The 24,246-nt window shown below is 41.3% G+C and overlaps 1 protein-coding gene across 3 annotated transcripts in view; it reads left to right on the top strand.

The window, feature by feature from the left end:
• PHEX (phosphate regulating endopeptidase X-linked) overlaps positions 1-24,246 on the top strand; it is a 213,444-nt gene that overhangs the window by 36,915 nt on the left and 152,283 nt on the right. Inside the window, exons 1-6 of one of the 3 annotated variants that reach the window (XM_047716508.1) lie at positions 3,828-4,046; positions 4,604-4,690; positions 5,962-6,188; positions 18,727-18,795; positions 21,292-21,408; positions 24,114-24,197. In XM_047716508.1, coding sequence (XP_047572464.1) covers positions 4,022-4,046; positions 4,604-4,690; positions 5,962-6,188; positions 18,727-18,795; positions 21,292-21,408; positions 24,114-24,197 — 609 coding nt within the window. In that variant the 5' untranslated portion in view covers positions 3,828-4,021. Of the gene's footprint in view, positions 1-3,827; positions 4,047-4,307; positions 4,406-4,603; positions 4,691-5,961; positions 6,189-18,726; positions 18,796-21,291; positions 21,409-24,113; positions 24,198-24,246 lie in introns of those variants that run through there. The other 2 variants (XM_047716509.1, XM_047716507.1) reach the window with 2 other exon arrangements.

The following is a 24,246-nucleotide window of genomic DNA, read 5'->3' as shown; positions in this document are numbered from 1 at the left end:
TCTCAGCGCTTTAGGGACATTTTAATAACCCGAGTAATTGCCTTTGATAGGCAGCCTTTGTTTTCTGCTCATTAATTACTCTCCAGGCTTTATTCCTCTTACCACTAATTCAAATATAGAGATACATAAAATGGATGCCGCCAGCTGATTGCCACATCGCTGTCTGCATATCAATGCTCTCCTGCCTGCTTGGGCATGAAGAGGAGAGGAGAAGGGAAAGGGTTTGACAAGTAACCTGGGATAGCTGAATTTGTTTTAAAAGCCATGTTCTGGTACAGAAAACAGAATTTTGACACAGACAGGGGTTACCTCACTTTATGGACCTTCCCTTTCTTGGGGGTGGCAGGTACTGCATTTTTTTTTTTTTTTTTTTTTTACAAAGTAACGGTTTATGGTAACCCTGCATTGAGCAGATCTATGTGGCGCCATTTTCTCCAGTAGCGTTTGCTCACATTATGTCTCCATGTCATGTTTTGGTAATTCTTAGAATATTCCAAACCTGTTCATTACTCTTATATTAGTTATGGTTATCTGTGATCAGTGAGCTTTGATGTTATCATTGTAATTGTTTTGGGGCCTCACGAACCATAGAAGATGTCAGACTTAATTGATAAATGTTGTGTGCGTTCTGGCTGCTCTTCCAACTGGCTCTTTGCCCATCTTGCTCCCTCTCCTCCGGCCTCCCTGTTCTGAGACGCAACAATATTGAAATCAGGCCAATTAATAACCCTACAGTGGCCTGTAAGTGTTCAAGTGAAATGAAGATTCACACATCTCTTACTTTAAATCAAAGCTAGAAATGATTAAGCCTAGTGAGGAAGATAATGTTGAAAGCTCGGACTCTGGCACTGAATGGTCGCCAAGTTGTGAATGCAAAGGAAACATTGTTGAAGGAAATTAAAAGTGCTCCTCCAGTGAACACACGAATGATAAGAGAGCAAAACGGACTTCTTGCTGATCTGGAGGAAGTTGCAGTGGTCTGGACAGAAGACAAGCTAGCCATCGTATACATCCCCGTAGGTCAGAGCCTAATGCAGAGCAAGGCCCTAACTCTCTTGGATTATGTGGAGGCTGAGAAAGGTGAGGAAGCTGCAGGAGCAAAGTTGGAAACTGGCAGAAGTGGATGCATGCTATAAGGTGAAGCAGTGTTACCCAGTTACCCAGGTATCCAAGTTCTCCAGAAGATCTAGCTGAGATGATTCACAAAGATGACTACACTCTACACAACGCATTTTCAGTGTAGATGGAACAGCCTTATTTAGAGGAAGAAGCCATGTAGGACTTTAATAGCTAGAGAGGAGAAGCCAGTGCCTGGCTTCAAGGCTTCAAAGGACAGGCTTTCTTGTTATTAGGGGGCTGAGGCAGCCCCGGTGACTTTAAGTTGAAGCCAGTACTTACTGATCATTCTGACCATTCATAGCCCTTAAGGGTTATGCTAAGTCTACCCTGCTTGTGCTCTCAATGAACAGCAGAGCCTGGATGACAGCACATCTGTTCACACTTAGTTTAGTGAGTATTTTAAGCACACTATTGAGTTCTGGTAGCTCAGAAAAAACGTAGGACTGCTCAATGGCAGTGTACCTGGTCACCCAGGGCTCTGATGGAAATGGGCAGTGAGATTCATGTTGCCTTCATGCCTGCTAACACAACATCCATTCTGCAGCCCGTGGATCAAGGCGTCATTTTCACTTTCAAGTTTTATTATTTAAGAAATAGGTTTCACAAGGCTATAGCTGCCACAGGTAGTGATTTCTGTGATGGCTCTGGGGACAGCAAATAGAAAACCTCCTGGAAAGGATTCACTGTTCTAGATGACATTAAGAACTTGTGTGATCCTTGTGAACAAGTCAAGATACCAACACTCACAGGAGTCTGGAAGAAGCTGATTCCATCCCTCATGAATGCCTTTGAGGGGTTCAAGACTTCAGGGGAGGAAGTAATTTCAGATGTGGAAATAGCAAGAGAACTAGAACCAGAAGTGGAAACTGAAGGTGCTACTGAATTGCCGTCATGTCATGATCAAACTTGAATGGATGGGGAGTTTTTTTCTTATAGATGAACAGAGAAAGTGGTTTTGTCTTTTTAAAAAATTAATTAATTGATTTGAGAGAGAAAGAGCATGAGTGGGAGGGGGCGAGGGAGAGGGAGGAAACATCTCAAGTTCAGACTCCCTGCTGAAGGTAGAGCCCAATGTGGGGCTCGATCTCACGACACTGAGATCATGTCCTGAGCTGAAACCAAGAGTCAGATGCTTAACTGACTGTGCCACCCATGTGCCCTGAGGAAGTGGTTTCTTGAGATGGAATCTACTCCTGGCAAAGACACTGTGAAGGTCTGAAATGACAACCAAGGATTTAGAAAATTACATAAACTTAGTTAATAATGTGGTGGCAGGGTTTTAGAGGATTGACTCTAGTTTTGAGAGAGTGCCAAATCCTAACCACTAGACCACCAGGGAGCGTCTTGACTCTAGTTTTGAAAGAAGTTGTTCTGTGGATAAAATGCCATCAAGCAGCATCTCATGCTACAGAGAAATAGTTTGTGAGAGGAAGTGCCAATCTATGTGGCAAACTTCACTGTTGTCTTATTTTAAGAAATTACCACAGCCACCCCAACCTTCAGCAAGCTCCAGTCTGATCAGTCAGCAGCCATCCACATCTAGGCAAAACCTTCTACCAGCGAAAAAGAATGTAACGAGTAGAAAACTCAGATGATGGTTAGCATTTTGTAGCAATGAAGTATTTTTTAAAAATTAAGGTATTACATTGTTTTTTAGACATGGTGCTATTGCACATTTAATCATCTGCTGTTACAGTGTAAACATGACTTTTAAATGCACTGGGAAGTCAGAAAATTAATTTGACTCGCTTTATTGCAATATGCACTTTTTTGCAGTAATCTGAAACTGAACCCACGGTATCCCTGGGATGTGCCTTAACAAATTATTGATGTTTTTGCGCAGTTAGGGTTTTGGGAATGCCCTACTTAGCATTGCATGTCCTCTTTTTACCTTCTTGTCATACACAGAATGCCTTGGGTTCATACTCAGTTACATACGTACTACTTTGAGTTCTTTCGCTCCCAAGGCTTGTTTGGGTCCTCAGGGCATTGTTGTTTACAATCTGTGGAGTGTTTATAGCATCAGAAGAACATCACATCCCTAAATGGGATTTGGATTATTTACTTCCAAATGTGTCTCCCCAACAGTCTAACAACTGTGGAAGTAATACAGTGGAAAGGCACCTGATCCGATTTGAATAGAAATGTGAGTGTGGTTTTAGAGCTTTGTGTTTATTAAAAAGAGAAAACAGTCTTCCTTCTCGATCCTTGGGGCTAGTTATCCTGCTTTTATTGCTGTGATAATACATAAGAAAGAAACACCAAACAAGTCAAAACAATTGAAAACACCCACATCCAACTCAATTTATTTTATTTGAATCTGTGGAGTTCGTTGGACTTGTTTGATGTACAAGTGTGGATAAAAAACTGGACAGGAGCTCTGGATTGCCTTTTTTTTTGTTTTGAAAGGTAGAACTTCTAGTTTAGAAGTGGAGATTCCTCTTTAGGGAATATTTGTAATTATTAATTGGATCCGCACTCTCCGTTGTATCTTGAAGCTCTTCAGAGTACTGTGGGGGCATCTGTTGTGCCGTCATTGGGAGGCAGCTGGGTTGTTTCAGAAATAAAGTCCAAATGCCTTAACAGCAGCAGGCTGCCACAGCTGTGCCACGGTACTGCTCGGGGATGCTTCCTACATGCTTCATCTTAACTCCATGTAGGTAAATGAGTACTCGCCGGTACATCCAAGGTGTGTTTTGGCGAGGAGGGGGAGCAGTTTTTACTGAGTCTTGCCTTTCCCTCCTTCTCCCCTTAATTATGACAGCTGCCAGTTTCCACCTTCAAACAAGAGCATCAGTGATGTTATAAAGTGCACATCATTTTCTGGGTGGGCTCATGTCTACGCTGACAGCCATTTTATACACACGACCTCATTTCAACGGCCAGGACTCCGCATGGGGAAATGGACAAGTTTTCAGGCAATTTGGGTAGGCTTTCCAATCTCGCCTCTCCATTTCCTGCCTAAACAACTTCTCCCATGTCCACAGCATGTTTATGCAACATCGAATAAAACTTGTAATGGGCAATTTCTTCCAGGTGACCTCCTGGAGAGGCTGGGCAGTGAGGAAATCTTAAGAAACCCGACCCTGATGAAATTGCATCCTTTGAGAATATTACTCCGTGCAGAAACAAAGAACAGAATTCAGTTATTTTTGGTTCTTGAATAAATGAATTCTGTTTCTTTTTATGTAGGTGGCGAAAACATTAACCCCTGCAACAGGTCCAGTCTGAGTCGGAAATTGAACTTCAGGTTTCTCTGAATTAAGAGAACCTGGGAAAAGAGAAGGTTACATTTTTTTTTATTTGAACCTCAAGCAACTTGGACTTGGTCCTGCTGTCTGTATATCTTTTATGGATGTGTCTTTTCCAGGGTTGTCTGTCTTTACATTTAATTTTCCGGAGGCCGGGACTGTGGTTATGGAATGACCTCTAAGTTGCACCTTGTGTGGGTGGATACTAATGAATCCTTTCTTAACCTTCCCAGCCCTTTTGGAGAAATCTATCAGTAGAAGGCGGGACACCGAAGCCATACAGAAAGCCAAAATCCTTTATTCATCTTGCATGAATGAGAGTGAGTAATAAAGAAAATAACTGAAATATTTAACACCCTATCATTCAGAGAGTCTATTAATGTTTAAAGATGTTCTTTTTTTTTTAAGATTTTATTTATTTATTTGACAGAGAGAGATCACAAGTAGGCAGAGAGGCAGGCAGAGAGAGAGGAAGGGAAGCAGGCTTCCTGCTGAGCAGCGAGCCCGATGCGGGACTCGATCCCAGGACTCTGGGATCATGACCTGAGCCGAAGGCAGCGGCTTAACCCACTGAGCCACCCAGGCGCCCCTAAAGATGTTCTTTAAGGAAAATGAGAACTACTAAGATTTCGATTAATGTTTAAAAGTGTTGTTTGAGAAAAGGAACAATTCTCAAAGACTGAATCTTGACTCTCCTTGTCTTAATGTTCTGTTGCTGGCTTGATAGAGAAAACAAGAAAATAATTTTATTTCTTTGGCTTGGATTCCTTACGTAGCAGTTCCTCCATGAGAAACTTGGGTAGGGTCAGAAGGGCAAACCCCACCATATGTGGTGCAGAAATGAGAATCCAGAGGCCCTGTCCGGTGTGAGAAGGAGCCTGGGAGAGAGGGCATTTGGGAGTGTTGCTATATCCCACAGAAGCTTACCCAGGCCTAGGAAAATCCCGATTCCCAGGTGGGCCAGGCTCCTTCTGCTTCTCCATCAGCCTAACAGACATCTTAGGTGGGTGTCTTGGGCCCGTCTTGGCATCTTGGGTCTGATTGGAGTTAAGGTTGACACTTGCCATTTTATCTGGTGTGCTTCCTCAAGACCAGTGTAGGAAGAGAAGCTAGTGCCTGTGGGAAGTGTGTTACCTTGTTTAGAATTTGGGGTATTATTTGGTGAGCTAGAAGAGTGTGATAATAGACGGCCAAGGAGTCTGAAAGCATTAATTCAAGTGTATTGGGGAGTGGTTGGTTTTACTGAATGGTTTCCTTTACTTAGGATTGTTCCTACATCTTGCAGGGTATGCTCAGCCTAATATCACTCATTGGGCTGTAAAAAGCCCATCTTTTCTTGTCCGGAATATCTAGCAGCTTCTGTAGTCCGCTCTCCTGGCAAGAACACCTGGTTCAGGCAGTCACGTTGAAGTGTGAGCCATAGGTAGTTCTGTCTCTGTGGTCCTGCTCAGTCCACTGCATCTCTTTCTAACAGGTGAAATGTGAAGTTGGGGTATTATGGGGAATTTTCTTTTGAGAAGATGCACTTGCATTCTGGTTTTGTGATCCAGTCTGCAATTCTAACTCTTTCTTTGTATTTGCTCCCTTTCAGAAGCGATCGAAAAAGCAGATGCCAAACCATTGCTACACATACTGCGACATTCCCCTTTCCGCTGGCCTGTGCTCGAATCTAACATTGGTCCTGAAGGTATTTGGTCAGAGAGGAAGTTCAGTCTCTTGCATACCCTTGCAACGTTTCGTGGTCAATACAGCAATTCTGTGTTCATCCGGTTGTATGTGTCCCCTGATGACAAGGTGTCCAACGAGCACATTTTGAAGGTATAGTGAGGATTTGTTCATTCCGTTTATTCAGTCCAAGGTCAGCCTTTTAGGATGTCTTTCTGGGGAGAGAGACTCATCCTACCGTAGTGAAATAAGAGGATAAAAATTCTGTTAAACATTGGGATCTAGAATATTCCTTCCTCCCAGATTTGCATAGTGTAAATCATGAACAAACCAATTTTGTCAACCTTTCAGGAAGCTGGTGGGTGAGTTTAAGTCATCTCTGACCTGGTCTTCAAATATCTACTCTGAGCATGTGTGGGGTCCCTAAATTCCAGTGGGGAGCAAGCTACAAAGACTTTCTGAGCTCTGCTCTTCCCTACACCTCCTCATTCCCCAGACAGAGGAATAATACTGAAAGATTCATCAATGATTCAGCTTGGCAAGGATTCAATACATTTCTTAAAATTGTTTTGTGTCTTGATCCCATTCTAGTTTTTGCTTCCATAGTTACTTTTTCCTTTTAAGATTTTTAAAAACTTAATTATTCGAGAGAATGAGTGAGAGAGAGCAGGAGTGAAGGGAGGGCCAGAGGCAGAGGGAGAATCAGACACCTTGCTGAGCAGGGAGACTGATGTGGGTCTTGATCCTGAGACTCCGGGATCATGACCTGAGCCAAAGGCAAATGCTCAACCAACTGAGCTACCCAGGCACCCCACTTCCACAGTTTCTCTGACTAATAATGAAAACTTTATCGAATCACTAATTTTTTCCTCCCAGTTCTGTCCTTTGTCAAACCATCAAATATTAGTGATATATTGATGATCAAGTCATAGAAGTATAACAGCTGTTAAGAGTATATTACCCTCTTCTGCTATAAGTCAACTTTTATTTTTTATTTTTTTATTTTATTTTATTTTATTAACATATAATGTATTATTTGTTTCAGAGGTACAGGTCTGTGAATCATCTTACATCTTAATCGTCTTACACAATTCACAGTATTCATCATAGCACACACTCTCCCCAGTGTCCATCACCCAGCCACCCTATCCTTCCCCTCCCACCCCCCAGCAACAGTCAGTTTGTTTCCTGGGATTAAGAGTTTCTTATGGTTTGTCCTATTCCCTGGTCCCATCTTGTTTCATTTTTTCCCTTCCTATCCCCCACAGCCCCCTGCCCTGCCTCTCAAATTCCTCATATTAGAGATAGCATATGATAATTGTCTTTCTCTGATAGACTTATTTTGGTTAGCACAATACTCTCTAGTTCCATCCACACTGTTGCAAATGGAAGGATTTTTTTTTGATAGGTGCATAGTATTTCATTGAATATATATACCACACCTTCTTTATCCATTCATCTGGTGATGGACATCTAGGTTCTTTACGTAGTTTGGCTATCGTACACACTGCTGCTATAAACATTCAGGTGTATGTGCCCCTTCAGATCACTACATTTGTATTTTTAGGTTAAATACCCAGTAGTGCAATTTCTGGGTCGTAGGGTAGCTTTATTTTCAACTTTTTGAGGAACCTCCATACTATTTTCCAGAGTGGCTGCACCAGCTTGCATTCCCACCAACAGTATAGCAGGGTTCCCTTTCTCTGCATCCTCGCCAACATCTGTCGTTTCCTGACTTGTTAATTTTAGCCATTCTGATTGGTGTGAGGTGGTATCTCACTGTGGTTTTGATTTGTATTTCCCTGATGGCGAGTGATGTGGAGTACTTTTTCATGTATCTATTGGCCATTTGTATGTCTTGTTTGCAGAAATGTCTGTTCATGTCTTCTGCCCGTTTCTTGACTTGTTTATTTGTTCTTTGGGTGTTGAGTTTGATAAGTTCTTTATGGACTTTGGATACTAGCCCTTTATATGATATGTCATTTACAAATATCTTCTCCCATTCTGTCAGTTGTCTTTTAGTTTTGTTGACTGCTTGCCTTGCTGTGCAAAAGCTTTTGATCTTGCTGAAGTCCCAATAGTTTGTTTTTGTCCTTGCTTCCCTTGCCTTTGGCGATATTTCTAGGAAGAAGTTGCTACAGCTGAGATAGAAGAGGTTGCTGCCTGTGTTGTCCTCAAGGATTTTCGATGGATTCCTGTCTCACTTTGAGGTCTTTCATCCATTTTGAGTCTATTTTTGTGTGTGGTGTAAGGAAATGGTCCAGTTTCATTCTTCTGCATGTGGATGTCCAGTTTTCCCAACACCATTTGTTGAAAAGCTTGTCTTTTTTCCATTGGACATTCTTTCCTGTGCTGTCAAAGATTAGTTGACCCTAGAGTTGAGGGTCCATTTCTGGGCTCTCTATTCTGTTCCCTTGATCTATGTGTCTGTTTTTGTGCCAGTACCATACTATCTTGATGATGACAGCTTTGTAATAGAGCTTGAAGTCTGGAATTGTGATGCTGCCAACTTTGGCTTTCTTTTTCAACATTCCTCTGGCTATTCAGGGTGTTTTCTGGTTCCATATAAATTTTAGGATTGTTTGTTCTATGTCTTTGAAAAAATTGGCGATATTTTTTTTTAAAGATTTTATTTATTTATTTATTTGAGAGAGAGACAGTGAGAGAGAGCATGAGTGAGGAGAAGGTCAGAGGGAGAAGCAGACTCCCCATGGAGCTGGGAGCCCGATGTGGGACTCGATCCCGGAACCCCGGGATCATGACCTGAGCTGAAGACAGTCGTCCAACCAACTGAGCCACCCAGGCGTCCCAAAAAATTGGCGATATTTTGATAGGCATTGCAATAAATGTGTAGATTGCTCTAGGTAGCATAGACATTTTCACAATATTTGTTCCTCCAATCCATGAGCATGGAAAGTTTTTCCATTTCTTTGGGTCTTCCTCAATTTCTTTCACGACTATTCTATAGTTATCTGAGTACAGATTCTTTGCCTCTTTGGTTAGATTTACTCCTAGGAATCTTATGGTTTTGGGTGCAATTATAAATGGGATCAATTACTTAATTTCTCTTTTTCTGTCTTATTGTTGGTGTATAGAAATACAACTGATTTCTGTGCATGGATTTTATATCCTGAAACTTTGCTGAATTCCTGTATGAGTTGTAGCAGTTTTGGAGGGGAGTCTTTTGGGTTTTCCACATATAGTATCATATCATCTGCAAAGAGTGAGAGTTTGACTTCTTCTTTGCTGATTTGGATGCCTTTTATTTCTTCTGTTGTTTGATTGCTGAAGCTAGGACTTCTAGTACTATGTTGAATAGCAGTGGATATAGTGGATAGCACTGCCATGTTCCTGACTTTAGGGGAAAAGCTCTCAGTTTTTCCCCATTGAGAATGATAATTGCTGTGGGTTTTTCATAGAGATGAACAACTGGCTTTTGTGATATTGAGGTATGTACCCTCTATCCCTACACTGTGAAGAGTTTTGATCAAGAAAGGATGATGCACTTTCCAAATGCTTTTTCAGCATCTATTGAGAGTATCATATGGTTCTTGTTCTTTCTTTTATTCATGTATTGTATCACATTGATTGATTTGTGGATGTTGAACCAACTTTGCAGCCCAGGAATAAATTCTACTTGGTCATGGTGAATAATCCTTTTAATGTACTGTTGGATCCTATTGGCTAGTATTTTGGTGAGAATTTTTGAATCCATGTTCATCATGGATATTGGTCTGTAATTCTCCTTTTTGATGGGGTCTTTGTCTGGTTTTGGAATTAAGGTAATACTGGCCACAATAAATGTGTTTAGAAGTTTTCCTTCCATTTCTGTTTTTTTGGAGCAGTTTCAGGTGAATAGGTATTAATTCTTCTTTAAATGTTTGGTAGAATTCCCCTGGGAAGCCGTCTGGCCTAGGGCTCTTGGCCTAGGGAGATTTTTGATGACAGCTTCAATCTGCTTACTGGTTATGGGTCTGTTCAGGTCTTTTATTTCATCCTGGTTCAGTTTTGGTATTTCGTATCTCTCTAGGAATGCATCCATTTCTTCCAGATTGTCAAATTTGCTGGCATATAGTTGCTCATAATATGTTGTTATAATTGTTTGTATTTCTTTGGTGTTGGTCGTGATCTCTTCTCTTTCATTAATGATTTTATTGATTTGGGTCTTTTCTCTTTTCTTTTTGATGAGTCTGGCCAGGGGGTTATCAGTCTTACTAATTCTTTCAAAGAACCAGCTCCTAGTTTCATTTATCTGTCTACTGTTCTTTTGGTTTCTATTTCATTGATTTCTGCTTTGATCTTTATTATTTCTCTTCTCTTGCTGGGTTTAGGTTTTATTTGCTGTTCTTTCTCCAACTCCTTTAGGTGTAGGGTTAGGTTGTATATTTGAGACCTTTCTTGTTTCCTGAGAAAGCTTGTATTGCTATATACTTTCCTCTCGGGATCACCTTTGTTGCATCCCAAAGATTTTGAACAGTTGTGTTTTCATTTTCATTTGTTTCCATGAAATTTTAAATTCCTCTTTAATTTCCTGGTTGACCCATTCATTCTTTAGTAGGATGCTCTTTAGCCTCCATGTATTTCTGTTCTTTCCAACTTTCCTCTTGTGGAAAATATACAGGGAATGATCCCAATCTTTTGGTACCAGTTGAGATCTACTTTGTGACCCAGGATGTGATCTATTCTGGAGAATGTTCCATTTGCACTAGAGAGGAATGTGTATTCTGTTGCTTTGAGATGGAATGTTCTGAATATATCTGTGATGTCCATCTGGTCCAGTGTGTCATTGAAAGCCTTTATTTCCTTGTTGATCTTCTGCTTAGATTATCTGTTCTTTGCTGTGAGTAGGGTGTTGAAGTCCCATACTATTTTTGTATGATTGTCGATATATTTCTTTGATTTTGTTATTAATTGGTTTATAGATACTAGTATATATTATTATATATTAATATAATGAGGCTCCCATGTTAGGGGCATAGATATTTAAAATTGTTAGATCTTTTTGTTGGACAGACCCTTTGAGTGTGATATAGTGTCCTTCCTCATCTCTTATTATAGTCTTTGGCTTAAAATCTAATTTGTCTGTTTTAAGGATTGCCACCCCAGCTTTCTTTTGATGTCCATTAGCATGGTAAATTGTTTTCCATCCCCTCACTTTAAATCTGGAGGTGTCTTTGGGTCTAAAATGAGTTTCTTGCAGAAGGATGTCAATGGGTCTTGTTTTTGTTTGTTTGTTTTTAAAGATTTTATTCACTTATTTGACAGACAGAGATCACAAGTAGGCAGAGAGGCAGGCAGAGAGAGAGGGGGAAGCAGGCTCCCTGCTGAGCAGAGAGCCCGATGCAGGGCTTGATCCCAGGACCCTGGGATCATGACCTGAGCAGAAGGCGGAGGCTTTAACCCACTGAACCACCCAGGCGCTCTGGTCTTGTTTTTTGTTTTTTTTAATCCATTTTGATACCCTGTGTCTTTTGATTGGGACATGTAGCCCATTTACATTCAGACTGACTATTGAAAGATATGAATTTAGTGCCATTGTATTGCCTCTAAGGTGACTGTTACTGTTCATTGTCTCTGTTCCTTTCTGGTCTGTTACTTTTAGGCTCCCTCTTTGCTTAGAGGACCCCTTTCAATATTTCCTGTAGGGCTGGTTTGGTGCTTGCAAATTGTTTTAGTTTTTGTTTGTCCTGGAAGCTTTTTATTTCTCCTTCTATTTTCAGTGACAGCCTAGCTGGATATAGAATTCTTGGCTGCATTTTTTTCCTCATTTAGTGCTCTAAATATATGATTCTAGTCCTTTCTGGCCTGCCAGGTCTCTGTGGATAGGTCTGCTGCCAATCAGTATTTCTACTGTTGTAGTTTATAGTCGTCTTGTCCTGAGCTGCTTTTAGGATTTTCTATTTGATTCTGAGCCTTTAAGTTTTACTCTTAGATGATGGAGTATTGACCTATTTTTATTGATTTTGAGGGGGATTCTCTGTGCCTCCTGGATTTTGATGCTTGTTCCCTTCACCAAATTAGGGAAATTCTCTACTATAATTTGCTCCAATATACTTTCTGTCCCCTCTCTCTTTCTTCTTCTGGGATCCCAATTATTCTAATATTGTTTTATCTTATGGTATCACTTATCTCTTGAATTCTCCCCTCATGGTCCAGTAGTTGTTTGTCTCTCTTTTTCTCAGCTTCTTTATTCTCCATCATTTGGTCTTCTATATCACTAATTCTCTCTTCTGCCTCTTTTATCCTAGCAGTAAGAGTCTCCGTTTTTTATTGCACCTCATTAATAGCTTTTTTAAAAAAATTTCAACTTGGTTAGATTTTAGTTCTTTTATTTCTCCAGAAAGGGGTTTTTATTTTTCCAGAAAGGGATTTTCTAGTAACTTCTATACTTTTTTCAAGCCCAACTTGCATGTTTACAGTCATCATTCTGAACTCTAGTTCTGACATCTTACTAATGTCCATATTGATTAGGTCCCCAGCAGTCTGTACTGCTTTTTTTTCTTTTTTTTTTTTTTTTAGGTTTTTTTCTGTCTTGTCATTTTGTCCATAGAAGAACAGATGAATGAGATAACAAAATGCTAAAAGGGTAACAACGACCCCAGAAAAATATACACTAACCAAATTGGAAGAGACCTGAAACCAGGGGGAGAAGAAAGGGGAAAAAAATATATGATTAGCCTGGTGAATAGAACAGAGCCACATACTTGATTTTGGGTGTATTTTGGTCTGTTAGAAGAAACTGCCTCCTGGGGTGCCTGGGTGGGTTGGTGGGTTAAAGCCTCTGCCTTCAGCTCAGGTCATGATCCCAGGGTCCTGGAATCGAGCCCCTCATCGGGCTCTCTGCTCAGCAGGGAGCCTGCTTCTTCTTCTCTCTCTGCCTGCCTCTCTGCCTACTTGTGATCTCTGTCAAATAAATAAATAAAATCTTTAAAAAAAAGAAACTGCCTCCCCAAATTTTAAAGAATGAAAAACATATATATAAATGTTTATAAATAAGGATAAACATGATGAAGGGATAGAATATGACTATAAGGATGAAAATTAGAAAAGATTTTAGCAAAGGAATTGATAAGATAAGCACTTGGTCGAAAAAAAAAAAAGGAGAAAGTGTGATCTGGCTGGAGACTACAACAAAGCCATATGCTAGATTTATGTTATATTTTGGTGCATTAGAGGAAATTGTATCCCAAAATTTTAAAGGAAGAAAAACTTACATGTATATAAAAAATATGGTTAAATACAATGAAGGAATAGCATATGACTATAAAAATGAAAATTAAAAAGGATTTTTAAAAAAAGGTATTGATAAGATAAAATAGTTAAGATAGGTTGAAATAGGAAAGAGGAAAAATTTCAAACTATAGAAAAAGAAAAAAACGAAAATTTAAAAAAATTAAAAAATTTAATGTTGAAAGACTAAAGAATCATGGGAAAAAAGGGCAAGAATTCTGTGTTGTATTCCCCTGGCTCTTTGTTCCTCCCTCTTTTTTTTTTTTTAAAGATATTTTTTATTTATTTGAGAGAGAAAGAAGACCACAAGTAGGCAGAGAGAGAGAAAGGGAAACAGGCTCCCTGCTGAGCATAGAGCCCGAAGCAGGGCTCGATCCCAGGACCCTGGGATCATGACCTGAGCCGAAAGCAGAGGCTTTTACCCACTGAGCCACCCAGGTGCCCCTTGTTCCTCCCTCTTAAGAAAAAGGACTCCTTTGGGAAGGCACGGCACTGTGGAGATTCCTTTCGGTGAGCAGGTGGTACTTTTGGGTGAAGAAAAAAGGCACCTCTCCTGGGGGCAGAAGCATCACCATGCCAAGGCCAGGCAGTTTGGTGAGCAGGGGTTGCCCAGACCCACCCAGGGGTCCTCTGTCGAGCTGCCCTGTGGCGAGATGGCATAGGACTTGTCACAGGCTGAAATGGGAGAAAGGAAATTAAAAACTATAGGAAACAACAGAAGTGAAAGCCCCCAAACATACCTTGCCATGTGGGTTTGGGTTTATTTTATGTAAGGAGATAATAAGAATGAGGACTTTAGGGACAATAAAGGACTTGAATATGTAGGATCCTGAAAAAATATTTGGAAGACCCGGTTGTCTGAGTATGTGTTACTGAAACTGACTTTAAGTCATCATTAGTAGCCTGCTTTTTGTCTGACTTTTTAGCAAAATCTGTAAGAATGACAAGGAGAGACCCTCTTGGAAATGAAGTTTTTCTAATTGCTTTGCCTTTTTTCCCCCTAAATCTTAATTTGGCAGATGTTTCTTTTTGTGTTACTGCTTTGTTTCCTAACCTGAGGTTTGTTGTAGTTAGAGGAAAAAAAAAAATTCATCTTTGAGTTCAATATGTTGGATTTCCTAAGCACATACTTTATTTTCTACTTGGGATGTTCAGATCATTTGTAAACACAAGGATTAAAAAACCTGCAATAACGTAGTGTCTTAATGTTGGTCTCTTGAGAAAGTCTTTTGCCTCAAGAGTTTGTATGTTTCTAAAGAGATTTAGTTTTCAGACCTTATCCTGTTTGGTGTATTTAAAACGTTTCCTGGAAACCATAACAATGTAGAGGTTGAAAAAAGGTCCAGTAACTTCACTTGAGTCATCCAAACTTTTACAATAAGTGAATTTAACTTCATTTCTTCAGAGGGAAGCTTTGGCTTTCTTGATGTTGTCTATTTAGTTTCCTTTCCTATGAGACTGAAGCTCCAAAGATTGCTCCAAGTTGTCCAGATCTAATTGAAAGCCAAAGCATCTTAATCATAATATTGTGTTTCACGATTCTGGCTTACTTAATTTTTGGAAGAAATGGTGGTAGATTGGGAGTTTTAGTAGGATGAAGCCAGGCTGGTTTATGATGTGGTTGTGTGGGGCCAATTAGAGAAGATGGTTGAACACAACAATTTAAGGATTTTAGTAATACATGCAGGCAAGATAGATGTTATAAAAATTTCTTTTCTTTTTCTCCTTGAAAGAAGAGCAGTGTTTTTCTTTGAATTTTCATAACATCACTAACTCTTTTTTTTTAAACCCTTTTTATTTATTTATTTTTTTGGAATTTCTTTTCAGTGTTCCAGAATTCACTGTTTATGCACCACACCCAGTGCTCCATGCAGTAGTGCCCTCTTTAATACCCACCACCAGGCTCACCCAACCCCCACCCCCCCCAAAACCCTCAGTTTGTTTCTCAGAGTCCACAGTCCCTCATGCTTCATCTCCCTCCTCCGATTTCTCCCAACTTCCTTCTCCTTTCCATCTCCCCATGCCCTCCATGTTCTTAACTTGGTCTTTGTAGTATTTGTTGCATATGAAGGAGATCCTCATGGAAAACTGTGATCCTATACCAATCTTACGTATTAAAAAAAAGGAAAATATTTGAGATATAGTAAAATAAGGAACTAGAATACATAGATAAAAATAATGTGGAGTTACATAAATTAATGATACAGGCATGTAGGATCCAGTTTCTGTTCAGTTGCTACTAATTTTTGAGGTGTTACTTAGATTTTGTATGTTCTTAATTTGACTTAACTTTTTTCTGTGTGGATCAGATTTAAAATTAGAAAATCTGCTGTTGGGATTTGTTTTATTCAGTCTCTAGGCAGTTGCTGGAACTCCAGAAAGAAAAGCCATAGATTTAGAGAAGATTCTGGAACTTAAAAAAAAATACTTATTTTTAAATTTACATACAATGAAATTAACTTTTTGTGATGCATGTGTCTGTAAGGGTTTTTTTTTTTTTTAACTTCTTTTATTTTTTTTTTATTTTTTTTTTTTAATTTTTTATTTTTTCAGCATAACAGTATTCATTATTTTTGCACCACACCCAGTGCTCCATGCAATCCGTGCCCTCTACAATACCCACCACCTGGTGCCCCCAACTGTAAGGGTTTTTTTTTTAAAGAATTTTTATTCATTTGAAAGAGTGTTCATGCGTGTGTGTGAGAGCAGAGTTTGGGGGAGGGGCCGAGGGAGAAGGAGAAGCAGCCTTCCCGCTTAGGAGGGAGCCCAAAGACAGGGGGCTGCGTCCCAGGATGCCAGGATCATAACCCGAGCTGAAGGCAGACACTTAACTGACTGAGCCACCCACGTGCCCCTGTAAATTTAGACAAGTGCATAGAGTCACACAACAGGTCCATCACCCCCCCACAAAATTCCCTTATGTTGCCCCTTTGTAGTCAACCACTTTCCCCATCCTTAAACACCGTTCTCTGTCCCTGTAGTTTTGCCTTTTTCAGAATGTGAGTAAAACTTGCCTGTGTTGTTCCATGTATCAGTAGTTTATTCCTTCTTATGGCTGATGACTGTTCCAGAGTGTGTCACAGTTTATCCTTTCACCAGTTGAAGAACTTTTGGGTTGTTTCCAGTTTTTGGCAATGATGAATAGAGTTACATGTGGGTTTTTGTGTGAGCATGAAGTTTTTATTTCTCTTAGATAACTACCTGGGAGTGGGATTGCTAGGTCAAATGTAAGTGTATGTTTAACTTTTTAAGAAACTGTCAAATTGGTTTCTCTCTCTCTCTTTTTTTTAAGATTTTATTTATTTTGTTGGCAGAGACACAGCAAGAGAGGGAACACAAGCAGGGGGAGTGGGAGAGGGAGAAGCAGGCTTCCTGTCGAGCAGGGAGCCCGATGCCGGGCCTGATCCCTGGACCCCAGGATCATGACCTGAGCCGAAGGCAGATGCTTAATGACTGAGCCACTCAGGTGCCCCTCAAACTGGTTTCTGAAGTGGCTTTGCCCTTTTGTGTTCCCACCAGCAGTGTGCGACTGAGGCAGTTTTTCTACCTCCTAGACAGCTTTTACAGTGTCAGGTTTTGCTTGTTTATTTGTTTTTGCCATTGTAATGACAGGTAGTGGTATTGTCTTGTTTGTGACTTACATTTTCCCAGTTATTAGGGCTGTGAACATCTTCCCATGCACTGACTTTCCATCTTCATATCTTTGGTGAATTGTCTCTTCAGATCTTTTGCTTGCTTTTTTTAAAAAATATTTTATTTATTTATTTGACAGACAGAGATCACAAGTAGGCAGAGAGGCAGACAGAGAGAGAGGAGGAAGCAGGCTCCCCGCTGAGCAGAGAGCCCGATGCGGGGCTCGATCCCAGGACCCTGAGATCATGACCTGAGCCGAAGGCAGAGGCTTTAACCCACTGAGCCACCCAGGCGCCCCCTTTTGCTTGCTTTTAAATGGGTTAATTGTTTTCTTACTGTTGCATGTTGAGGGCTCTTTATATACAAATCCTTTTTCATATATGTAGTTTTCAAATATTTTGTCTCTGTAGCTCTTTTTATTTTGACAGTGTCATTCACAGATCAAAATTTTTTAATGATGATGCAGTCCAATTTCTTTTTTCTTCTATGGATTGTGATTTTGGTACTATGTCTAATAACTCTGTCTAGGGGCACCTGGGTGGCTCAGTCTGGTGGCTCAGTTGGTTAAGTGTCTGACCTTGGCTTAGGTCATGATTTTAGGGTCCTGAGAGCAAGTCCTGTATCGGGCTCCCTGCTAAGTGGGAAGTCTTCTTCTTCTCCCTCTGTGTTCTCTCTCTCTCAAATAAATAAATAAAATCTTAAAAAAAAATAACTCTGTCTAACCCTAGGTCACAAGAGCTCCCCCTGTATTTTCTTCTAGATGTTTCATAGTTTTAAGTTTTACATTTAGGTCTATGATCCATTTTGAGTTAATTTTTGTGTAAGATCTGAGGTATGGGTCAAGGTCCATTTTTTCTTTTTTTCTGCAAATGGATGTCCAGTTGTTTTAACACATTCTTCAAAAAGACTGTCTTTTCCCCTTTGATTGCCTTTAAGGTGTGAAATTGTTTAATTTGAGAAATTATGCTTTACTTTTCCATAATAACTACGATTATTTCGTTGTCTGATTATTATTTGTATTTTTATCACCTATCCTAAACTTTCCAGAGAGAGTTCTAAATTTTGCAGAGATTTCTTTTTTTTTTTAAGGTTTTATTTATTTATTTGACAGACAGAGATCACAAGTAGGCAGAGAGGCAGGCAGAGAGAGAGGAGGAAGCAGGCTCCCCGCTGAGCAGAGAGCCCGATGCGGGGCTCGATCCCAGGACCCTGGAATCATGACCTGAGCCGAAGGCAGAGGCTTTAACCCACTGAGCCACCCAGGCGCCCCTTGCAGAGATTTCTTAAAGCAGAATTATTTGATTCATTTAAAATAAAAAAAAAATCAATCAACTCAGCACAATATTTTAGGGGTATGGAGGTAGAAAATCTGATTAATCAACTCTTTCTGGATTGGGATTTTTGTAAAATACTGCAGTGTGGAGAATACTGGATCTGGTGACAGGAGACAGTGATTCTCCTCTGAGCTCTGCCCAGCCATGTTACCTTGGAAAAGTCACCTATTTCTTTGGCTTTCATTTCTCCACAAGAAGGGGGAAAACCAAAACATCTCTAAGACCTATTTCAATTCAGATAACTTTGATGCTATTCAGTATTGGTAGAGCCTCAAAAGGGTTAGAATCCATGAAGCAGGGGCCAGTCTCTGATACTTTCTAATTTCTGTCTCTGCTGAAGTACGTATTGCCTGTTGCTCTGAGTGCAGGGGACGGTTTCTGTACTGGTGACAGAGACTCAGACTCTCCCTGGGATGCAGATTCCATGATTATTGTTAAAGTGGTTGGTAAGAATTTCTATTATAAGCAGAATGCTTTCTGTTTTGTTTCAACAGCTGGACCAAGCAACTCTCTCCCTAGCCGTGAGGGAAGACTACTTGGATAATACCACAGAAGCCAAGTCTGTAAGTTTTCCTCATATTCGACACTGTGCCTTGTCAGACTGTTGTTGGGTTCATAAATTGTTCTAAAATCCCTGACTCTTTATTGGAAATGAACAGCGTGACTGTTTAATGACCATGTTGCCAATGCAGGAAGCAGAGGCCTTTTATTCACTCAGACAAATGGCCCTCCCTCTCTTCGGGAAGTCTGGGCATCAAGGCTCCGTGCCCGCATGATGGAGCTGGGGAGAGAGCACACCCGAATGAAGCAACCAAGAAATGAGCCTGCGGCCTTTCCTTAGAACTGTAGAGAGCTCACTGTACATTGCAGAAGTAAAGTGTGGGATTTGCCTGGGTTCACATAGTCGGTGAGTGGCTCTCAAATCGTATGGCTTAAGAATCACCGGGAACATCCTGTTAAATGTCGATTCTTGGGCTGCAGCCCAGGAGAGGCCCATGTAGGAGACTTGAAGTGGGACCCAGGAATCTGTTTTCCTAACAGATGCCACGGGTTAATCCAAGGTTAATGAGAGCCAGATGGGGGGCGCCTAGGTGGCTGGGAAACCTACTAGTTTCCTGGAGATGGGAGTAGAGCTGCTTCTTTCCTAACACTTTAAATTCATTTTGGAAACATGGTTGAATTTCCAAAGGAGCCCCAGACCCAGGAGATCCTTGACTAGGGAGTTCACTGGTTTCTGGGCCAGCCTAAGAATGTAAGAACTTAGACTGGGAAGTGTTGGGTCCCAAGGGAAGTCCCTGTCCCTTTGCTGATCCTAAACCTTGTATCTAGAAGGTTCTAGAGGGCAGGAAGCTAAGTAAGATCTTAGGCAACTTCCTGGGTAAGGACACTCATCAAAGAAGATTGGCATGTTTGTATTGTTCAACAGTGGATAGAAGGAACTTTTGCCAGTCTGCGGGCACCTACCTTTCTTTTGGAGTCACCTCTCTATCAGCAACCAGGCTTGAGACCGTGTAACCAATCAGTCAAGTCCTGTGGATTCTACTCCCAAAATCTCTGTTCCCTCTGGTCCCCCCCTCTGTCTTTACTGCTCTAGGTGCTCGTTGTTAACTCTCATCTTGACTACAAGTAGCTTTTAACTGTTACCTCCTCCCCTTCGTTTCATTGCCTCCTCAGCACCACTGGACAAGTTCTCTTTTCAGAGCGTAGCTCCCAGCGTGCTTTTTGCTCACACACGAGGCTCCGAATTCCTTAGAGGGAATTCAAGGCCTCTTCATGATGTGATCCCAGAGCATGTTTGCGGCCTCATTTACTTTTGTTTTTCTCCCAATAAAGGCAGCTTGTGCACCTCACAGGAGGGCTCTTCACTGCTCCTTCCAGTGCTCTGTGTTCATTTCTCCAGTCTGGAATTCTTCTCTACTTTTCGAGTTCCCAAACACCTAGCAGCTTTGTTAAGGAACTGATTTTGGTGTCTCTAACGCTGCAGTTAGTAATTTCATGTTTATCTCCGTCACTGGATTACACACTGAGAACCAGACTCATGCATTATGTAATTTTTTCATCTGTGCCCCCCGTAAGCACAGAATGCCTGGCAAGACATCCTATACATGTGTTAATGGAATAAATAATTTCTTAACTTGAGTTGGGACATAGAAAGCATCGTTTCTAATTAAGATTATTGGCAAAGCTTGCTTACTGATTAGCAAATCTTTATTAAGACCCTGCTATATGCCAAGCACTGTTTAAGTCTCAAGGTCATAAGCATAGCAAGAATAGCATGTGGAATCAAGATGTAAGGAGATCTTAGTCCCATAGCACAACTGTGCAATAATTTATGATGTGGTGTATTGAGTTCTCACAAATATGTCTGAAAGGAGAGGTTACCCTCAGCAAGATTCTACAGCTTCCACAGAGAAAGTTCCCTCTCCAGTGCCATATGAATAGCGTGAAAATAGGTTTATGAACATGCAGAGGGGAAACTCTGTATTTGGTATTTGCTGGGTTTCTCTTTATCATTCCTCTCTTCTTTCTTTTTTCCCTGAGTAGTGAGGAGAACTTTGTAAAATCCATACAAAACTGAAGAGACATAGGGCTGCAGTCACTGGTCCTTGATTGCTTAGTGTGAAGGTGGGTACATTGAGCTGGAAGAGAATAAATCCGTTTCCACTAGTCTTCATGGATCATTCCTCCTGCTTTTAGCAACTATTCTTTCCCATTATTTTATTAAAGCCTCATTGCCTGGAAAGAGGAGTCTGACCTTTAACTTTCCATTCTGGGCTTATTTGGAGATGTTTCGTGTATCTATAATACCCCTGGTTGCCAGAAAACTAGTTCCCTTGATCCTTGGCGGCTGGTATCTTTGTCTCTCATGGAAGCAGTCCCCCAGTAGCTGCCACTCTTCTTTGTCCCGAAGTGGTTGGTGGATGCTTCGTTTTGCGTCGCCGGAGTATAGAGTGATATTGAAGAGCATTTACTTCCACCTGCTGTTTTTGCTCTTCTCTGTCCCTGAAACGTACTTTCTAATAGGCTGTCATGGTCACTTGCTTCTTTATCTCTTCCAGTATCGGGATGCCCTTTACAAGTTCATGGTGGACACGGCTGTGCTTTTGGGAGCTAATAGCTCCCGAGCGGAGCATGACATGAAGTCAGTGCTTAGATTGGAAATTAAGATAGCCGAGGTAAGTCTTAATGTAAATTCTTTTTTTTTTCCTTCTCCTTATTTTAAAAGAAGTATACCATAAGTGAAAATATATATAAAAATGACATTCTGTGGCATTGTCCTTTGGGTCCAAGGTAGAGCTCATAGCATCCCGTCTGGAAAGGAACAGGAAGAAGAACCATGACAGAAAGAAGAGCTCTTCTTTCCTTCTGCCTCCCTGCTTTAAGTCCAAGGGCCATAGGCCACCCAGCTGTGGCCGAAGAACAGCATCTGGGAGATCCTCTGACTACCTTTTCCTGAAAGACTTCTGTGTGGTTCCTATAGAAGAATAGTTAGTTAATAAATCCGTATTGATTTGGCTTGAGTGAAGGTTATTTTTCATTTAGTTTACCCTTTATACCAGTTCCACTCAGGCTCAGTCTGACCTAAAATCGGGGCTTTGGGAAGTCTGTTCACCCTTCCTAATACTGGATATACAGTTGGATGTAGAAAGTGTAGAGGACATGCTCATAAGCATTGTTTAGCGGCCATCCTGGTGCTTCCTTGTACCTAACCCCGTTTTTTATTCTTTTCTTGCCCCACTTAAATGTCATTATGGCACATGCTCAGTTCTTTGTAAGTTGCCTTAAGTGCAGGCTCAGGGTAGAGACCCAAGAACAAACTTGAGGGCAAATAATGAGAAATTCTCACAGGTTTACTTTGTTCAGAACATAACTTCTTTGGTAGAAGAACCAAAGTGCAAAATCCCTGTGTATTCTTAGGACCAGAGGGAACAAATACGAAACCCTTAGTTGGATGTGAGTCCAGGTGTTGCTTGGTTTTGTGCTTGATGAGGTGGTGGGAGGGTGTTGAGGTATGAAGTAGGGATGATTGATAAGGGTCAGGAGGAAGTAGTTTCTCTCAGCTGCAGTGATGCACATGCATACATCTCTCCAAACTCTTAGTTGCAGAGTAGAAAGTTCATTCATGCATGTCACCTTTGAAGGCTGTGTGAACACTGCTGCAGATGTTCTGGAGTCAAAGACTGGGCCTCTGAGCCATGTCTAGAGGCCATCTGGATTCCCTTCCCAGGCAAATAGGAGACCCAGAGCTCTAATTTGGACTGAAGCTCTGGTGCAGTAGGGGGAGGCCTTGCCCTGATCCAGGGATTTGGACCAAAAAGGGAACTAAAAACAGCTGGGCTGAGGCAAGACTGGGAATTGTTGAGAGGCTAAATGAAGTGACAAATCTGTGGGGTGGGGGGGGGACGTAGTTGGCAGGGAGCCGAAAACCGCTCTGAGGCCAAAGGGCTTCAATCTGGGGCTGTGAGCCCTAGTAGGGGAGGGAGGAGTATGGAGATTCTCTGAGGCAATGATTCAGATAGAGCCAGGAAGGTTTTTGAAAGATTCATGAACTCTCTCCTGTGGAGGGTGAGTGGGGAGAAGCCGAGGGCACTGAAGCATAGAAAAGAGGGGGCAGATATCCGTCACTCAGCCCTGTGGGATTTTTGTCTTCAAAAATCTGTGGTGCATGGATTTTTGGCCAGCCGGTAACTCTTCCTTCCATCTTTTATACCCCTAGGCCATTCAAAATTAGTGGAACACATAGTACTAGGGAAACTTCTGAAGCTAGAGAGACAGGACAACCTAGCCAAGCACAAAAACGTCCTTGGAAATATAGCCATGGAAGTGTGCATTTAACCAATACCAGCTAGAGAGAAGTGTTCACAAAGGGAGAGCACATTGATCGAGTGGCCCTTGTGATTGGAGCCAAGTAGAGTTTAATTGGAAAGGCTTGACTGAGAAAATGAATTTGGGCCAAGTCTTGAATCTTAGTTCAAACTATGGGAGTAGTGATGGTGGATGGGGGTGCCAGGGTAGGAGAGTCCTGTGTGAGATGTGAGGTCGAAGGTGGCAAGTTTAATGCAAGGGAACCAGAGGATAGAGGACCTTAAGAGCACGGTGTGGTTTAGGACTATGGGGAGCTACTTCCCGTCCACAGAAGTGATTAAGATGGCCCTTGAGGAAGATAATCATTGCTACTTTTCTTTGATTCAACATAGCTTAGATTTGGTGTTGGCACAGTGGCCAGGAGCACGAGTAATGGGAAAAGAAAGAGTGTCAAGAGTGAAGGTTGGAGATGTAGACTTGCAAATATGTGTTTGAGTGGTAACTGAATTCATTCCTCGAGCAGTGGTGACAGGGGTGGGTCTCAAGGTCGGAGAAAGCAGAGGGAAGAGGGAAGGGGAGGTAATGTAATGAGCTGTTAACAGAATGATCACAGATGGCAGTGGTATCCAGGTAGTCTAGTGCTCTTTAGTAAAAATGTGTCCCAAGGGATGAAGGGATGGCCTGTGGTTCATGAGCGCTTTGGGTCGTTATCTGGGTCCCACAGGTGGAGGTGGAATGTTTGTCTCAGTTGCATAATGTCAGTTTGGCTGTCAGACCTGTGCCAGGAATAGACTTTTATCCATCCACATTAGAGGTGAGGAATGGATTTAGGAAGTTATTTTTGGATTGAGGGCAGTGTTTCACACTGAACGGGACAGGAAAGATTCTTTTTATTATCTTCGTCTTAATTTTGCCTGAAGTGACGGCTTTTTCCCCTCTCTCTCCCAAGTGGAGCCCTGCACCAAAATCTTGAAAAGCTTTATGATACTTGGCAGGTGTTTTGGCACATAGAGAAGGTGGTCACGCATCAAGAAATGGTTCATTGGAAAAAATAACCGAAGTCTCTTTCCAACAGATAATGATTCCACATGAAAACCGAACCAGCGAGGCCATGTACAACAAAATGAACATTTCCCAGCTGAGTGCTATGATTCCCCAGGTTGGTGAAAATGATCTAGGAAATGTTATCTTAACTGGTCATTTTACAA

This window comes from Lutra lutra, chromosome X (assembly GCF_902655055.1).
Source record: "Lutra lutra chromosome X, mLutLut1.2, whole genome shotgun sequence".
Lineage (NCBI taxonomy): Eukaryota > Metazoa > Chordata > Mammalia > Carnivora > Mustelidae > Lutra > Lutra lutra.
Note: the sequence above shows the minus strand (reverse complement) of the source record. Positions and strands in the feature narration are given on the sequence as shown.